Source organism: Leptopilina boulardi, unplaced genomic scaffold (assembly GCF_019393585.1).
Source record: "Leptopilina boulardi isolate dan_hultmark-lab unplaced genomic scaffold, ZJU_Lbou_2.1 LbouV2_366, whole genome shotgun sequence".
NCBI lineage: Eukaryota > Metazoa > Arthropoda > Insecta > Hymenoptera > Figitidae > Leptopilina > Leptopilina boulardi.
In genome coordinates this window covers 26,745-46,684 of record NW_026137936.1, presented here as the reverse complement: position 1 = coordinate 46,684, position 19,940 = coordinate 26,745, and the positions used below count along the sequence as shown (strand labels likewise).

At 23.8% G+C, this 19,940-nt stretch overlaps 3 protein-coding genes across 4 annotated transcripts; 2 read left to right on the top strand and 1 right to left on the bottom strand.

The window, feature by feature from the left end:
- Positions 1–833: 833 nt before the first annotated feature.
- Positions 834–5,134, bottom strand: LOC127286976 (E3 ubiquitin-protein ligase TM129). Its single transcript, XM_051313647.1, has 6 exons — positions 4,776–5,134; positions 3,653–3,905; positions 2,230–2,419; positions 1,828–2,022; positions 1,534–1,682; positions 834–1,399 (listed from the first exon to the last, which is right to left on the bottom strand). Exons 1-6 carry the CDS (start codon positions 4,972–4,974, stop codon positions 1,276–1,278), a joined length of 1,110 nt encoding a protein of 369 aa, XP_051169604.1. The 5' UTR covers positions 4,975–5,134; the 3' UTR covers positions 834–1,275.
- An 83-nt stretch (positions 5,135–5,217) lies between these two features.
- Positions 5,218–7,006, top strand: LOC127286972 (mitochondrial nicotinamide adenine dinucleotide transporter SLC25A51). Its single transcript, XM_051313642.1, has 3 exons — positions 5,218–5,456; positions 5,723–5,977; positions 6,067–7,006. The coding sequence occupies exons 2-3, from the start codon at positions 5,756–5,758 to the stop codon at positions 6,775–6,777; spliced, it is 933 nt and encodes a 310-aa protein (XP_051169599.1). The 5' UTR covers positions 5,218–5,456; positions 5,723–5,755; the 3' UTR covers positions 6,778–7,006.
- Positions 7,007–7,334: 328 nt separating this feature from the next.
- Positions 7,335–18,351, top strand: LOC127286971 (gamma-1-syntrophin). 2 transcript variants are annotated; one of them, XM_051313640.1, is made up of 10 exons: positions 7,335–7,816; positions 9,038–9,142; positions 9,967–10,162; positions 10,528–10,653; positions 10,966–11,127; positions 11,756–11,940; positions 12,276–12,434; positions 12,582–12,806; positions 13,881–14,084; positions 14,200–18,351. In XM_051313640.1, exons 1-10 carry the CDS (start codon positions 7,727–7,729, stop codon positions 14,305–14,307), a joined length of 1,560 nt encoding a protein of 519 aa, XP_051169597.1. In that variant the 5' UTR covers positions 7,335–7,726; the 3' UTR covers positions 14,308–18,351. The 2 variants fall into 2 exon arrangements, with proteins under 2 accessions (XP_051169597.1, XP_051169596.1); XM_051313639.1 differs by having other exon boundaries at positions 9,964–10,162.
- The last annotated feature ends 1,589 nt before the right edge of the window (positions 18,352–19,940 follow it).

Sequence of the window (19,940 nt, the reverse complement as noted above, 5' to 3'; positions counted from 1 at the left end):
TTAGTTAATTTGTGAATGTTATCAAAGAAACGAAAGTAAGTAAAGTAGATTATAATTGTCAAATTTTTGCAAAAACATTCGCGAAATGTTTTTCATTAAAAAATTCATAAGAAATTGATTTCTATTTTTCTGTTTCAAACTTTTTATTGGTGGATTTTATTGACTTTCTGACAATGGAGATGAAAAAATTTATCCTATCGAGGGTAAACTTTCAATTTTGAAACAAATAAATTATTATTTAGTTATATATATTTTTAAATTTCACAATTACATTCAAGATTTTCAATAAATATTCATTATAAATAAAATTAATATATTATTTACAATTTTAGGATTCTAGTATGGCTGCAAAAAAATTTTTTGCCGAACTTTTTGGTAGTAAAAGCCAAGTTCAAGTAACAACTGAAGTGAATGATGAAAAGCGTCGTGTTTCGATTTCGCATTCGGGACGCTTTCGTCAAAGAAATAAGCGACGAAAGGAATTGCAAAAAGACACATTTTCACCACATAATCCAATTTCAATTGATTGTGGTAAAGAAATAGAACGAAACTTTCAACAAAGCGAAAATATTTAGCAAATCAAGTAAGAAATTGTTTTCAAAATTACAATACCGAACAGAATTATCATTCTACAAAAAAATCGTGTAAAAATGATACTATTTTTGTTTTGTAAATTGACAATTCTTACCGATATTGTAAATTAAATAAATATTAATATATAATTTAATAATTATTTTACTATATTCTATTTTATTTATTTCAGTGAAAAGCAGTAAAGGGCGAAAAAAAATTATTTTTTCGAAAATTTGTATAAAAATTTCGTGCATTATATCGACAGTATAAAAGTTATTTATTTTCATTATATTTCACTTATATCAAACAATAAATACTTGACTTAAAATATTTTTACACGCATAAAATTTATAATTTTTACATTTTTGAAAAATGAATTTTTATATTATTTACAGTAAATCACGTATACAATGTTAGTTACTCAAGATATATTTATATATATTTAAGTATTATATTTATTATTAGTGAAACAGTCAACAAAGTATCGTTTTTTTAAACTCTTATTTATATTCTTTAAATTTTCTCTTTTAATTTATTTTATAATTGAAAAGAAAGATTTATAATAAAATAGAATACAATATTTTTTTAACAAAATGTCCTTATTGATTAATTTTTAGAAATCCAAAAATATTTCTTTACAATTCGGCAAATTTAATTTCATACCTACATATTTTAAAAAAAAAAAACATACCTTTTTTTTCTTTACGAATTATTAATTTTAACTAAACACACGTCAAGAAGACAGAATTTCGCTCGACAAACTGGACAAGTACATTTTGAGGATAACCACGTTTCTGTTGCATTTTCATTTTGCCTTGAAGCAAACCTAAGAAAAATTAAAAAATGTAATGTACAAAAATAAATATTCGTATAGTGAAACATTCAATTATATATAGAATATTAAAAAATAATAAATTATATATTAAGTATTTTAATAAATTTTTATAAATTTATATTCACCATTTTGCCATGCATTCTATACACCACATTGGTCGACAGTAACATGTAACACACGCGTCAGGACCAAATTCTTCACTAATATTGTTACATGATTTATTAAGTTTCACGTTTGAAGTCGTTTGCATACAACCAATACATTGTTCCAATTCCTATTGATCGGACCGTTACAAAATTATTTATTGAAAATATTGAGGAAAGTTTACAAATTCGTGAATAAACTTTTGTTTTTTGATTTTGTAAACCCCTTTGATAAAAATATTAATATAACCGACAGATTTTAACAAAATTTTTTACCTGGTTTGTTTCGTATAATGGATTTTTTGCAACTTCTTCTTTAAATGTGTCAATAAACCTGTCCAAAACTGTTCTGTGAAATGTGACATTATCCAAAACAGTAATTGGCCTCAAAATTTTATCTTGTAAATCCTTGAAATCCAAAGCATTTAGTCGTATATTGAAAGACTGAGCACCATTTCTTGTTGGTTTTACCTGTTTAATAATTATTTTTTTTTCTTTAAAATATTTATTTATTTTCCAAAAATTTTCAATTTTTTTTTATTTTAAAGATTTTTTTGTATTATTAATTTCATAAATTTCAATAAGAATCGTGCGATAATTAAGCTAATGAATAGATAAATATTTTAATGTATAAATTTAAAAGTTTTAAAGAAACTGTATAAATTTAAAAAAATATACCTCAATATTAACAAATTGTACTTCGCCTCTAGTCGTTGGTGACATAACATGGGTATCACTTTTATTAACAATTAAAGCCGTATCGCTTTGATGTGCAATTTGCAATTTGTACGGTGAAACTTTAATAATCCAATTGTCAGTTGCAACAATGCGCGTAACACTATTTGTATCAATCACTATTTTGTCTACTCTGAAATTAATATATTTATTTACATAGTAAATATAATAATATGAATATGAAAAATGTGTATAAGAAAATATTTAGGGTCAGTTGGGGTAAATGGGGACAAATTCGCTATTTTTCACAAATTACGTAAGTTTCTTCCTTTAAAAGGTAATATTTGAGGGTTTATTTTTTTTAAGTTGTTATTTACATTTCCAAGATTAATTTTATGCAGCAGAAAAAAATTTAGATATGCTTTAAACGCATGAAACTGACTGTCCCAATTTACCCAAAAATTTAGAAAATTTCATAAAATTTGGGGTAAATGGGGACAGCATATTTTCTAAGAAAGTTTAAAAAAAAAGTTTTCTTAAATATATTACTGTATTAAGGGATGAAAAAACTTGAAAAAAATTTGTAGTAGATATATAATAGTTGAACCAATTGAAATTTTTTTATTTTTTTTTTTTATTTCAGTATTTTGTCTCGCATTTGAAAAAAACAGACTTAAAAATCATACCAAATTTTTTTCTTTTTCTTTATGACTCCCAATTCACTTGAATTTTTGATTTTTATCAATTTGGTTAATAATGATAAGCTGTCCCCATTTACCCTGAGTTTTCAAATTTTTGGGATAAATGGGGACAACTTGTCATTATTAACCAAATTGATAAAAATCAAAAATTCAAGTGAATTTCTATTATAGGAGTCATAAGGAATAAGAAAAAAAATTGGTATGATTTTTAAGTCTATTTTCTTTGAAATGCTCGACAAAATACTGAAACAGTTTGACTTTGATTTTCAAGTTTTTTTTGCATTGAGCGATAACTTTTTTTTATCTTGCTGCCAATTGTCAAGATAAAAGCTTGGATGAGCCAAAAGTTCTCAACGTTCAAATGAACAAAATATTTTTTTCAATCTATAAATTATTAAAAATTATAATGTCAATGTTAAATAAAACAGTAAATTAAACAATTATTAAATTAATAACTTCTTTTTAGATACTTAAAACAATATTTTGTAATAAAATTCGTGCTTAAAGAAGTTGTAAAAAAAATTTTGTTCATTTGAACGTTCAAAACTTTTGACTCATAAGCTTGGCAATACTCAAAACCTCTTGCAGGTGATCTGAGGTTAAAATATTGACGTTGAACTTAATTTTAAAACTGTAAATAAGGCTCCAAAACCTCTTGTCCCCATTTACCCCAACTGGCCCTACAAGTTTATAATACGCTTATAATTATTAATATAATTTTGTACCTTCTATATTCAATGTTAATATCTGATGCAACAGACATCCAATTTGTAGTATTATTATTGCAATAAACTGATAGACATTCGGCAATTGGATGTGTAGACCAATTATTTTTCGACCATGCTATAACTTTGAATAAAGCGTAAATTGGTCCAATTAATGAGCATGCAGCTAATGTTGGCCATAAAGGATTTTCCTTTCCCAGCAAAATTTGTGCTGCTTCTACATTTCCAAATAGAACGATTCCAAGTGTATACCCTTTAAAATTTTTAATTTATTAGTTTTCTAAATCAAAAAGTTCAAATACAAAAAATTACTAAAAAATCTTTTTAAATAATAATAATTAATCTAAATTAAATTAAATTTAAGATTGAATTTATTCGGAATGGGCAAAGTGGGTATGTGAAAGAAACTCCATTACCAGCGCATTTCAAGTGTACTTAATGATGCTGAAGTCCGCAACGTTTTTATAAACAAAAACGAAAAAATAAGTGGATGATATTTATTATTTCGGCTTAAAATTAAAGTTATTCGGGGGTAACTGGCTTCTATAAAAAGATTGATTTCTTGAAAGTTTGTGAAAATAAAAATTAAAAATAAATTGACTTGAAAAAATAATTCTATTTCAAATTTTTCGTTTTTGAAAACATTGCGGACTTCAGGCTCATTGTACTAAATAATTAATAATAAACGTGTGTTTCACAATACCTCAATCTCCTCTTTCTAAATTGTTAAACATGAGATATTACAAATAAAATAAAAACAATGGAAAACATAAAAAAATTAATATCTAACGCAAGTTTATTTGTAAAAATTTATAGATTTATTTTTATTCTAATTCAAAAAAGTTTTTAAAACAAATTATTTAAGGACGTTTATATCTGGGAATGCAGAAATTCAAAAAAAAAATATATTAAATTGATGTTTAAAAAATTCAATTATTATCCGATTTAAATGAATAATTGCTTTTTTTTTAGAAAATAATTTTCAACACGTTCATCGTTGGGATTTTTAAGTAAGTGCACCGTTTTATAAATATGGTTATTTTTTTTATGTGAAAATTATTTTTATAATAATTGTATAAATGTCCTTAATACGAAAAAAAAAAAAAAAATGTGTCACTCTTACCAAATGGAAGCATAGAATGTACAAATAATGTTGCTATACTTCTTTTTATATGATATTGCACAAAAAATTCATTTTCATTGCCTAACCAACTTGAAAAAATATCTTTTATTGTTATTCCAGCTGACACAAATTCAATTGGTGGATAAATAAAACACGCTGAGATTAATAAATAAAATACAGTAAAAACATAAAAAGTCATGATCCAGATATAGGAAAAATAAATTTTAATAATAATTTTTTAAATTGACTGCAAAAAATGAAAATAAACAAATATATATAATATATCAAAATATAAGAACAGCTAGGTTATGTTTGAAGTAAACGTCAAAATTTGTTGACGCGAACAACACTCGATACCTACCGTCCGACTTAGAAAATTCGATTCTTTAAACTCGAAAAAAGAATCGATTTTCGGTTCGATTTCGAGTGTAGTCATCCCCTAGCTAGCAATCAGCTGTTTATCCAAATTTAAAGATAAATAGTATCAATTGTTTGGGTAAAAACAGTTTTATCGTGTTGAAAAATTATCAGTAAATTTATCTCAATAAATCATGAAAAAAATATACTGTGACAACTGATAGTTAATGAATTTAAAATATGTTCTTTGATGTAATTTAAAAATTTGATGAAACTGGAAGAGTCTTAAAAATGTGACATTGTTACAATTTGGACATTGCACAGGTTAGAATAATTATATAATAATTATCTTGTTTTGTTCTGAATACATATTATTTATTTTAAAAATTCTTTACAATTATTTATATATCAATTGCTACATGAGTATATAAATAATCGAATTTATAGTAGAAATTGTAATTAATAATTAATTATTAAATTGCATTTAAATAAAAATTCGTGGTTTAACTTATAAAATATTTAAATAAATAATTTATTTTTTATGATACTGTCAAATAGTTAATTTATATATCGTGTTTTAATGTTTTTAGCATTAAAAAAAAATATATATATATATATTCAATATGGATTGGAAAAGATGTGAAGAGACATGGACTTTTCCAAAAGTTGAAGCAGCTGATAATTTAAAAATTGAGACAGATGATTTACCCCAAAAAGAAGAAATTGAAATTAGTTCAATTCTTAAACCAAATTCAAACGATGTTCGTGAATTTGTTTGTGGATGGGGATCGGCTGTTATTAATATTACAGTTACTTATCCTATAAATAAAATTATTTTTAGACAGGTAAAATATTTTACATTAATGAGATAAATAAAAATTATTATTTAAATTTACATATATATTCTATTTAGTGAGTAATAATTTATTTTAAGATTTTGGATGGTGTACCTGCAAATGCTGCTATACGTCAATTATCACAAGAAGGTTTTAGTCTTTTATATCGAGGGATACTGCCTCCTCTTTGTCAAAAAACTCTTTCATTGAGCATAATGTTTAGTGTTTATGAAGGTACAAAAGAAAGAATTAGTATATTGACAGGAAATAAAGTATTTGCAAAAATTTTAGCAGCCAATATTGCTGGAGCAACTGAAGCAACTTTAATGCCATTAGAAAGAGTACAAACTCTATTGCAAGATTATCGTTATCATAATAAATTTAAAAATACAACTCATGCTTTTAATTATATATTAACAAAATATGGTGTTCGTGAGTGTTATCGTGGACTTGTTCCCATTATTTATAGAAATGGACTTTCAAATCTCACATTTTTTACGCTAAGAGATAAATCAAAAGAATTAATGGGTGATAGACAATCAATTTTAAAAAATTTTATTTCTGGTGCTGTTATTGGTGGTTTCACGAGCACAGTGTTCTATCCCTTTAATGTAATAAAAATTCACATGCAAACAAAAATAGGTGGTAATTTTGATAAATTTACTATAACTGTACGTGAATTGTATATTGCTCGAAATCGTAGTATAACGAGTTTTTATAAAGGTGTTCATTTAAATTACATGAGATCATTCATTAGTTGGGGCGTTATAAATGCAGCTTATGACTTTTTAAAGAAAATAGTCTTTTGACGAAAACAACAACTTTAGATAATTGTTCAGCTATTATTAAAAAATGTTATGTAGAGAAAATTTATTATTGATTAATTTTACAAGTTATGCCCTATTGTTATTAAAAAAAAAATAATTATTTTTGTACCAACACTTTTAATTATGCCATAATTGTTATTAAAAATGTTATGACTCTTTACGAGGTAAATGTGAGATAATTTTATTCTTTTGTTAATAAAATTAATGTTATTAAGCTTGTGCTTGAAATTACATTAGTTTGATCATTTAGAAATTAATTTTTGAAATCTAGTTAAAAAAAAAATATAATATTACTAAAAATAATGTCTGATGAGAGAAATATATGTATAAAAATATAATTTATTTAAAAATGTAGTGTCAAAAGAATATATAAATTTTTTTTCTTTTTAAAACAAATTCCTACTATCTGTTTTTAATCTATATTCAAAAATAAAAGGGTTACTTTAAGTTGTAAATTTTAATAATTTTTTTAAACAAATAAAATTCTTTAAATTATTTTCTTTTATTGAATTTTAGAATTTTTGTTTCTTCAAGTGATGAAAATTTTTTAAAATACCTCACTTTTTGTGAAACCGCTCGTCACGCTATCTAGAGTTCTATTATACAAGTTCAGTTGAGTTCATTTTACGACGATTCTCCGACGTGAACGCAGGGAACGTGGTTTAAAAATCCGGGATTCGTACAAGTTCAACAGAATAGTTGTCAAATGTGAATAAATATTTAAATGTCTCCTAACACTGTGGAAAATCATTGTCTGTCAAAATTTTGATTGACACTAGAATTGTCTCAAGACTTTAGGAATAAATTTTTTTGTCATTCGTGAGTTCAACGTACGATTATAACAAAAAGAAAAAAAAAATGTGGCACCTCCAATGCTCGAGTAATTGGTTACATTTGAGTTTTGACAGCTTGTGCTATTTGTGGCCAATGGATGAATTGTGGAATCAGTAAATTAATTATGAGAATTAACTCAACGAAAATGAGTACTCCGATTGAGGAGAAGATTGATCAGAAGTTAAAGGTGAGAATATACTTGTGAATGAAATGTCCCATCTAATTTTTTATCTTTATCTAACACGATCTTTGCAATCAATACAAGTTGGGGGATAGAATGTGTTCGTGACATGCCTGTTCAAAAATTATTACTACATTACATCGACAGAACAATTATATACCTGATGGAAATTACTAGTTACATATATATGTATGAATGCCAATTTAAAAGTCGATTTTGTGAATTTGATCCCTATAGAACTTGCTTTAAAACGTTTAGGGTTAAATATATTATGACTTTTTAAGTTCTTAATTGATAAATTGATTTTATTTTTTGAATCTTTGCGAAAAAAATGTTTCGTAAACTTAAATAAATCATGTTATTATATGCAAATAAAAGTAAGTGTTAATGCTTTTTTTGAACTGCAATGCCATGCGCGTCAATCTTTTCTCAATCGAACATCGACCTTAATTTATGACCGTTAATTGTCCCTAATTTATATTTCATATTTTCTATTAAATTTCCACTTTTTTTTTTAGAAGAATCAAAATTTTCGATGTTTACTTAAAACAATGTGACTTTTGTTCTTTTCACTCATCACCTTGTTATACACAATGTTTAACGATTTTATAAATCCTTTATTAAACGTGCCTATTTTTAATTCAATGAACAGAAATGAAAGGACGCGATACATTTCTTTTTTTGTTTTTATTTGTTTAGCAAATTTTATGAAATTAGAATAATAATATTATTATTTTTTAAGCAAAATTATTATAATATAATTCGAATTTTAATAAAATTTAATTAATTTACCCTTTGAGAAAGGGCGATCTATATTAAAGTATTTATATACCAGAATTATAATTCTCAAAGGGCTAGTTAAACATTATATAAAGTAAAGTAGAAAATTAATGTCAATAAATTAAATTTAATTTAAATTATAATGTAATTAAATTTTATGTGCTCCAAAATAATTTAGAAATTTTGATAATGGAAAATTGGTTTATAAAATTTTTAAATACCATTTAAAAAATGTGAAATTACAATTAATAGTAATTTTTGATATATATAAAAAAATTTTCATTAAGAAAAAAATAAATAAAATATTAAATTAAAATTTTTTTTTTAATTTACAAGAAAATCGAGATAATGAATTTTTTAAGCGGACACAACAAAAATTTTAAGCAACAACAATGTATAAAATTATTTATTTATTAATTAGAAAATTGTTTTCTTTTTAAATCAAAGGTGCGGACGGGAATGGTGGCAGTTAGCGATGGCAAAAGTAAACCAATTCCAATGCGATTATATCTATCAATGGAAATTCTGAAACTTCAAAGAGAAGATTTAGAGGTAATATGATTTTTCGATATTTTTTTTTTTATATTTTATTTGTATTAATATTAATTGTTTTTATATTTTATGTACATTTATATTTTTTGCTATTATTGTTATATTTTTTTAAAAATATTTTTTCAATATATTACATTTTTTTAACTTTGACTATTTACTACACATTCCGATATTATTTATTCTCGGCGCAAGTAAGTAATCGATATTAAAGTCTGTGCGGATAGATATCATTTTGATGGCATTTGAATAAATTCATATATTACGGAATAAAATGCTTTAATTATAACTCCAAGCTGTCTTGAAATTCAATTATCGACAAATTCACTTAGCTCACTGTCATTTTGAATTAAAATCGTTAGAGATCTAAAATTAAATTCCAACAAATATTGGAAAACTGTGCATTTGTGCACTTCATTTGCCGTCTTCCAATTATAAGTAACATTAACCATATTAAATAATAGCTTGTTAAGATCGTTAAAATTGACGTTATCTTGTTTATAAATATATGTGAATCGTGAGAATTAAACTCATAATGCTATAATTTACTTCTTTCTCACCAAAAAAAAAAAAAAAAAAATTCATAGAAACATTAGATGCAATAACATTTTTTTTATCATACAATAAGTTAATTTTATAATAATTAAACATTATATGATTTGCTCGAATAATTCCCAACCATATGAATATTAATTTTTAATTTTCTTTTTAAGATTCGAGAAGTTTTTAATTTTAATAGAAAATTAAGGGACATATGTGTAAATTTGAAAAATTCGAAATAAATTTACCTAAAAAAAATAATATTAAAATTTAATGGTTTCTAGCAGGCAACGAATCATAATAAACCTCCTGTGGATGCAAAAGAGCGAATGGTTCAGATAACGAGGCAAAAAGTTGGAGGCTTAGGATTGAGTATAAAAGGAGGAGCTGAGCACAAGCTTCCTGTTTTGATATCACGAATTTATAAAGGACAAGCAGCTGATCAATGTGGTCAACTTTTCGTTGGAGACGCTATTATAAAAGGTTTAATCATTATCTTTCATGTTAACAAATGACAAAAGAAATAAAAAAAAAATTTGTTTTAAATATAAAAAGAAAATAAAATTTTTTATTTAATTGAAATTGGATTTCTTTAAATTGAAATTGAATTTCTTAAAATTAAAAATTTGTTTTAATTAATTATTTATTGTTATTTTATTTATTATTATTGCTCGATGGAAAAAAAACTTGCCATTTTAAATATTAATAAACAATAAATTTTTGTTCTTTACATTACATATATGATTATTGAATATTTTAATATTGATTAATTCAATGAGTCGAATTATCAACTAATGCTTTGTCTTTGATTGAACTATAATCTTTTTATTTGCACAATTATCGAACAGTGAATGGAGAATACATCACAGCCTGCAATCATGACGATGCCGTGAATATACTTCGAAATGCTGGCGACTTGGTTGTTTTGACAGTGAAACATTATCGAGCAGCGAAGCCATTTTTACAGAAAAATGGTAATTAATTATTACCTTCTTGTTATTGCAATTTTGCAAATTTTTAATTTCTTGATTTCATTTTCATTTTTCAATTTACAAAATTTATTTTTCTTTTGAAATTTTATCGTAGTTTGTCATAATTTTTTTTTAAAATTATTTTCTTTAATAATTTTTTTAAAATTATTGATAGATTATTTAAATAATTATTTTTCTTAGAAAATAATGAATTCTTATAACAAATTATTAATAAAATTCAAAAAATATATATATATTGAATATCACAATTTGTTCTAAATTGTATTAAAAATATACTAATTTTCCCACATATAGAAAAGGAGGAAAAATTAGATAATGCCACAAATGGTACTGCAGAGGATGGATGGGTTTCACCGAGTAAACAACCAGGAAGCCCTAGATGCAGTCACAGTAGACATGGTTCGAATGCATCTGCAAGTTCCACCCACGCAAAAAAGTGGGTCGATCTAATAACAGGTATGGATCTCCACTTTTAGCAACAAAGCGTTTAAATAAAACAAATATATTCATTTTAACGACTCGCAACAATATCTTTGTATGACACATTTATTCATTGAATATACATATATAGTTTTGCGCTATAAACTTTTAAATGACTAGTGGACATATATTGAAAAGTTAGTGATTGCTCCAGAAACCTATCTACATTTTTTATTAAAGCACATTGAACTATTCTTACAATGGGTTATAAGTAGCAGTATAAGACGTTTAAAGAATACGTAATTATTTTATAGTCCGATATGACACAAAGTTAAGAATTAATTGATTTAATTTAATTTTTTTTTTATATATAAATTTATATTTTAATTTAGAATTTGTCTTTAAAATATTTTCTTAAATTTTTGTTCTTTTTCAACTAGTTTTGACTATAAAATTATAGTGTGTAATTCATTCAAATCCAATATATTTTACTCATGAATAATTTTACATGCTAATTTCAAAATCTCAGTTTATTGATTATTGGTAGGTAGGATAGAGTTATATTGCTCTGACTGAAAATTGTAATTTTTCAAAACAAAAATAAATATCCAACCTATGAGAGAATGTTGAAAAGTTTTGTCTAGAAATGATAATTTTGTTTCAGTTCCATTGATGATGGCATATGTTACTAGATATATATTTGGTACTGATAAATTGAGGCGGAATGCTTTCGAAGTAAGAGGATTAAATGGAGCCAGAACTGGAATAATACATTGCGACGATAGTGCCATTCTTAGTCAATGGTTGAAATTTATTACAGATAATATTACAGGACTGACACATTTTCAAGTGAGTATTTTTTTTTTTTTATTTTCTCACGTCGGTTATTCGTAGGCAATTAAAAATTATACTTTTTTGCTTAATTATTAAAATAATAATTTTTATTGTTTTTTTTAATAATAAGTTTTAATATATATTTTTAATTTTTGTAACAATCATTATTATTAATGTTTTTTAAAATAATTTTTTGAAGAAAAAAATATGTAAAAATACATTTTTTTCTACAATAACGATGAAAAAGTTAATTTAACTATTAACGATAATGATATTAATTTTATTATTAATTTCAAAAATTGAAATAAAAGATAAATTATTGATGTCATTTTTTTTTTTTAATTTTCTAGATGAAGTTATACAATCGAAACTTTGGAGTAGGCGAGCGAATTGAATATATGGGCTGGGTAAATGAGGCCATCAGCAATAGCAATCAACCATGGCAAAGTTACAGGCCAAGGTTTTTAGCTCTTAAAGGACCGGACTTGTTACTTTTCGAAACACCGCCCGTACGTATTAAATTATGATTAGATTGGAATTTATTCTATAATAGTACTTTTTTTTAAGTGAAATTTATTATTTTCAATATGTTTAAAGTTAATATAAAATTTCTAAAATTGCCCTTAATAAATGTTTTTTTTTTAAATTGTAAACAGTGCAACATAGGAGACTGGTCAAGATGTGCATTAACTTTTAAAGTATATCAGACAATGTTTCGTGTGATGCGAGAATCGGAAAATGTTGACGAGCGTCAACATTGTTTTTTAGCGCAGAGTCCTGGAAAGTCTCCAAGGTATCTTAGCGTGGAAACGAGGCAGGAATTATTGCGAGTTGAAGCTGCATGGCATACTGCCGTTTGTTCTGCAGTCACACATCTTAAAGTTAGTTTCTTTATTTATTAATTAAAAAAAGAAAAAAATTTACTACATACTTTTGTTTCCTCATGGAGGAAGCTTTGTAGTCCTTTCGTTTATAAAAATTTTCAAAGTGGCGGAAACAAATTTTTTTTCTATATAGAAACATGTTATATGAGATCCTGATCAATTGTCCGGATGTATGTGTGTGTGTGTGTGTGGATCCCTTTTTTGTTTAGACGATAACTTTAACAGGTTTGAATGAATTTAGATAAAATTTTGTAGGCTCATTTATCATATTAATATCTGAAAACTGACCAAAGGATTTTAAAAAATACCAAAAAAAAAAATTTTATCGTCTTTTTTCCAAAAATCATTTTTAAACGAAAAAATTTTTAAATAGAAAAATTTGAGCTTATATATAATAAAATCGTATTCCTTACGTCAAGACAAATCGATCGGTATATATAAAGTATAGTTTTAATTTAAATTTAAAGAATTATTGAAAGTTAAAAAATCAAAAATTCACATTTTGGGAATAAAATTTTGTGATTTTTAAAATTGAAGTTTATATATGAAATAATTGTATTCCTTGCATGAAAACGAATCGATTATATATATATATATATAAATATACATTTGAGGTAAATTTAATAAATTAATGAAAGTTAAAAAATAGAAAATTCACATTTTAGCTGAAAAATTTTGTATTTATTTAAATTCAAGTTTAAATATAAAATAATTGTGTTCCTTGCATTGAAACGAATCGATATAATTGTAAATAATAATTCATTAATATTTAGAAATTTTGGCTAAAAAGTGAATTTTTTATTTTTTAACTTCCATTAATTTTTTAAATTTAACTCAAATGTATATTTACTCAAATGTTTATATTATTATATTATTTTTGTATGTTTATTTCAATATTAATGCTTTCTCCACGAGAAAGCAAATTTTTTTGCTGATCGTAAAGAGGAAGCAAAATGTTCATGTAATGAACATCTGAATTTACAACTTGTTTTTATTGTATTTGTAAGTTTTAAAATATTTAATTTTAAATAATAAAAAAAACAGTTATTAAGAGCAAAGTTTCTGTTTTAGAGCAAAACATTTCCAGTGAATTTCAATGGAAAATCAGCAGGATTGACGTTGGAGTGGTCTCAAGGTTTTTCGCTCGCTTTTGATGGCATGACGGACAATGTTTGGAGGTATAAATTTTCTCAACTTCGTGGGTCCAGTGATGATGGCAAAAGTAGATTAAAATTACATTTTCAAGAACATGACAGTAACGCTATTGAAACTAAGGTAAATATATATAGAATTTTTTTTTTTTGATTTAACAATAAATTTCATGAGAATTATATTATTATACAACAATACATTGTAACATTGAGTTTAAAGCATTCATTAATTTTTTCAGGAATTGGAATGCTCCCAGTTACAGAATTTATTATTCTGCATGCACGCTTTTCTAACGGCAAAAGTAGCTGCAGTCGATCCAACTTTTTTAACGTCGACAACACCGTAAGGTTTTTATTATTAATGCAGTAAGTACGACTGAACTCAATTGACTCAATTTTTTCGAAAGAAATCGTTAAGTTTTTGCAAAAAAAAGACAAAACTAATGAACCCAAGGAAGTTCTAGTCAATATTCCAAAAAAAATATATTATTTTAATTTCAATTTTTTGACTATATTTTTTATTGAAAAAAATAGTTTTGTTATCTTATTTTCATTTTTTACTACTAATTTACCAAAAAGAAAATAATTCTACTCTACAAGTTTGTACAAACTGGAGTATTTTAAATAATTATTTAAATTTATAGAAATATTTATTTCTAGACTGAGTATAATTTAGGATTCCATATTAAGAAGCATATTTTACTATTATGTTGTAATTTTATAATTATCATTTGTATGTATAAAAATTTCTTTTGAAATTGTGGAATTGCTTAGGAAAAAAATAAACAATTATCTAGTTTAGGAGAGAGAAAATTACATAGATCAATAAAAAAAAAAAAAATCTCACTTTTTAAGTCGTAAATATATTGTAAGAAAGATTAAAAGTGTAAATTAGTTTTTCGTTTTTTTTCAAATTTCTATTTTCCATAGACGTATACATTATTATAATAATTGTTATCGCGCATTTACCTGTTGCACTCGTTCATGGTTTTTAAGTAACGAAAAAAAAAAAATTGTAAGAGGGATACAAAACGAAAAAAAAATGTTAATAAATTTTTTTTTTATTAAACATATCGAGTGCCTTGAAAACCGTGAATACAGCGTAACTGTATTTTAATGAAAATGCAACAAATTTTCAAACGGTTCTTTTTTTAAAAACTATAATTTATAATTGAAAATAATAATTTGTATAATAATTTATAATTGTTATTTGCGCAATTTTTAATGTTAAACTTTTTTTTTAAATCAATGACAAATGATATAACTTTAATGCCAGTATTACTATGTCAATAAAAATTTCAATCATATAGACATAGTTATGTCATGTAATAAGAAATATTGTGTACTTCGACCATGGTGGCTATACCTTCGAGTAATAAAAATTTCTTCTAACGTTTTAAAATAACGTTTTTTGAAATTAAATAGTTATTATAATATAGTGATTTTATCGAGACGGTGGTATTTAGAATATTATAGAATTCCATTTACTCTCGATATATTTAATGAATCTCGATATGCTTTCATAGACATCTAGATATATATAAATTATATAAATTATATATATATACATATATTTTTCAAATATTAAGTTTATATTAAAGAAGAAAACTGTTATGAAATATGTAATTATTTTTTTTACTATATGCAGGATTTAGAATTTGTGCTTTCAATGATCACTCGTTTATATATAGAGAATCTGCAATTTATTTGCCACGATATATTTATATTAATATTATCTTAAATTATATTATATTGAAAAAGAGATAAGCTTCTATGATTAATGTTAGAATTATGATATTATTGTTTAAATTATCCAAGTCTATAATTTTTCAACAAAAAGAGTTCGACAGTATATAAATTTTTATATATATATAAAATAAAAGAAAGAGAAAGGAATAGTTTAGTTTACCTGTTGCAGTCTCTATCAAAAATTCAAAACTTAATACTATAAAATTTAATTTAGTAAAATTATCTGACATTAATGGCAAAATATCTTGATTTATTTATTTATTATTATATGTATATTAATAATAATTATTTATAAATTTATTGATATTAAAATAATAAACGAAAAAATGAATTTCGTAAAAATCTATTGAAACAATTTTTGATAGAGACTGTCGAAAAAAAACTACCTGAAAATGAGTTAATAGTATAATCAGTATAATTGACCAACGATTGAACTTTATATAAAGCATTTTCATAAAATTGTTTTCACATAAATTATATTAATTTTTGTTAGTATCACCTTTTTAACATTATTGTTTTTAATGTAATAGCATTTGAAATAGAAAACAAAAAAATACGATTCTCGGTTTACTCGTAGAAAGTGCCTAAACTTTATCTTAGAGTAATGACCGTTTATTGTATAAATAATTCTTTTATGAAACGATTTATTGCAAATTCAGTGGACGCCAGGATGTTACCATGGTCAGAATAATAATAAAAATAATATAGAATAAAATACAATCTCTAAACGAAAATTCATCCTCAATAAATATAGGTATATATATATATTGCGTCTTTGAATTGTTAAAAAGAAAGAATTAAAATATTTTAATTTTTTTTTAAACATAAATGTTAAAATGTAGTCTACGATTATAATTAATATCCAATGGTGAATTTTTGAAAAAGAGAAACGCTAAAACGAACTTTTAATAGGCGTACAATTTTTGAGATTATTAGTGAATGATGATGAAAAATGTGAAAAGAATGCATGTATTGTAATATCAAATGCTTGAAATTTTGAAAGCGTAGAAAATTAAATAATCTACACGATTGAATTTAATTACAGAAACATTTTTTTTTATTATTATTATGTAATAATTCTAATACCAAAGCCTAGATATATAATATATATATATTAAATGCAGATTGTCACGAAAATCACAATTTTTCTCAATGTGCACACAACTTTATTTTTCGTCAAAGAATAATATGTTAAACCCTGTAATTAAATTTAGATCGCAATTAAGGACTGCACAATTATTATATTGTATAGGTAGCTTATGAAAATTATATAAAAAAAAGCCGAACAAATTTATCGCAACTGAAAATTATATATATAAAATTAACTATAAACATTAGCTAAACGAAAATTCACAAATTATCCACTGCAGAGTGAGTATTTCTTTCTTTTTCAAGTTTTATTTGCAAAATTTCAAATTTTTTTTCAATACAAATATAAAATTCAGTCAAAAAATGAAATGAAAGTACAAATACTTTTCTTTATATATAAATATCTATTTATAATCTTTGCATTATTATCAGTAAAATATGTATAAAATATTTTTATTCCTCATTCTTAATTAAAATACAATTAAAGATTTTGTTTAATTAATTATAATTTTATATTTATAATAATAATAATAATAATAATATTATTTATGAAACTTTTTAAATAAAAATAAAAATTAGTCAATTAATTACACTAAATGGAATTTGAAGATATTGAATTCATTGCTGAAGAAAAAATTCATTTATAAAATGGCAGAGACGATGATAAGTGAAACTTATGACGAGTCAATTATTTAAAAACAGAAAATCTATTCTATAAATTGTTTATTAATAAAACGAATATAATAAAAGATTTCTGTCATTGTTAAAACGATTTTTATATATTAAAATTGTCATTCACTCTCTAGTGGATATAAAAATCATATATATATATATATATATATATATATATATATATATATTATATATATATGAAGAAATTTTATCTTGAACGCTTAATTATGTTGCAAATTACTTTTTGTGAAAATAATTAGTGAAAAACTCAACATAAAATTCTGCTAGTTATTTTCATAAAGAGTTTGATTTTATCCAGAATTAAAATCTACAATACGTTATACTCGTATTTAAACATAAAACAGAAAATTTGTTTCAATAAAAAAAAAAATCGTAATAAGAAATATAATTGTTTACCTTCTATTAATTATTGATTTTAATGTTATTCAAAAACTTAGAAATTTTCTTTTTTTTTTTTTTATTGAAACAAAATATTCTGATTGTGTACATAATGAAAAAAAAATCATTTGTTAATTCTTTGTGGACAAATTTTCTGCGCGATGCTACAAAACGCACCTAATATTGCCAAACTTTCAACGCTCGATATTCCTTGTGATTTGAAAAATTATTGTTTCTATTATTCCATCATTTCTTTTAAATATGAAAATATACTTGAAATTTATTAATATAGTATATAGAAAAGAACGATTAATATTATATCAAATGTTTATTTTAAAAAAAAAAAAATAAAAAAAATAAAAACGCAGGGAATTTTTGGGCTGGCGAAAAGTTTGGAGGATATCTTCGAGATATAGTTTATCTGTTATAATGTCTATCCCCCAATTGACAATATGTTTTAAAATATATAGTCGTTACAGGTTTTTGAAGAGTTCATTTATTTATTTCAAATTTTCCCAAAAACAATTAAACAAAAGGAAATAAATATTAATAATAATAATAGAAAAAAATGAAAAAATGCCAGATATTCTTTTTTATATGAATTGTTTTCTTTTATTAAAAAAAAAAATTAATGATTGTATAATTAAAAAAGAAAACATTACGACTTTTGTTGAAGCTGTGTAAATTGTTTTACTATTTTTAATTTGGAACCAGTCAAAGATATACATCTCGCTAAGACCATTTCCGGTTGTGAGAAGGGAAAACACGATTCTCATTTAATGGGGAGAAAAGCAAGGCTTCCTTCCTGAATTAAAGCACTTTGGAAAAACATCTGTTTATGCAAGAGATATAAATTTGATTTAATTAAAAATTTTTAAAAAGAAAACATTTTTTTTCAAATATGAAAAATTTCATTATACAGAATTGTAAAATTTTATTTTCTTTTATTTTATTTTTACGTTACTCTACAAAAATATTTATGTAACAAAAAAAAATCTATAAATTGCGGATTTCATTACATTTTTAATTAAAAAAAAAAAAAAAATTATTAAAAATATATTTATAATTTATTTATTAATAATATTATATATAATATATTTATTATATAAATATATAAAAAAAAATTTAATTGATATTGAAATAATCGATTACTTGAATATTAGAAAATAAATATTTATTTCTATTAAATAATTGAATGGTAAATTTCGAAAAAAGTTCAATTCTGAAAAGTGTAAGAGTCATTTTCACTGTCCATTGTTATGCGAAAATGACACTTACGCTTTTTCGAAATTTACCATTCAATTATTATTTGAGTTAACAAATTCTTATACTATTTTAGAGTTTTTTTTACAAAATTTTAACCTATTAAATATTTTGCGAAAAATATTTAAATGTGAAATCAATTATCACATAACCTTAAGGCCAGGTCCAAGTCGAGTCAGCTGTTCCTTTGAAGTTTCAATGGAACAGCTGACACGACTTGGACCTGGCCTTAAGAATGAGTATTAAGTAGTAGTGAATATTTTTAGTCAGACAAATATTAAATTTAAAATACCCAATGTCAATCTAAAATAGACTTTTACTCCTTGAAAAGGAGTATTATATATATTTTTTATATTATTATTTATAATAATAAATATTTTTATTATTTTTATATTATTATTATTTAAATTTACATTATATATTACACAGGCACACAAAAAATAAAAAGTGGTTTGGCCGAGACACTACACTAGTCTATTTCCATGTATTTTTTCCCGCTGAATCCGAATCCGAAGTCAGAATTGTCAGATTGTTTTTTATTTTTGAGGTAAACTCAAAAAAAAAAAAAAAAATGCTCAGAAAGAAAAATAAAATCAAAAAGTGAAAAAAAGTTTGAATGACACTGAGCTATAGTGTAATTCCATGTATTTTTTGCCAGTGAATCCGAATCCAAAGTCAGAATTGTTAGATTCGCTCAAAGTTTTGAGATAATTGCAAAAAACCCAAATAACAAAAAACTCAAAAAAAAACTTAAAATCAGTTTTTTTTGGAATTATCGTCAAAAATTTGAGCCAATCTGTGAATTCTG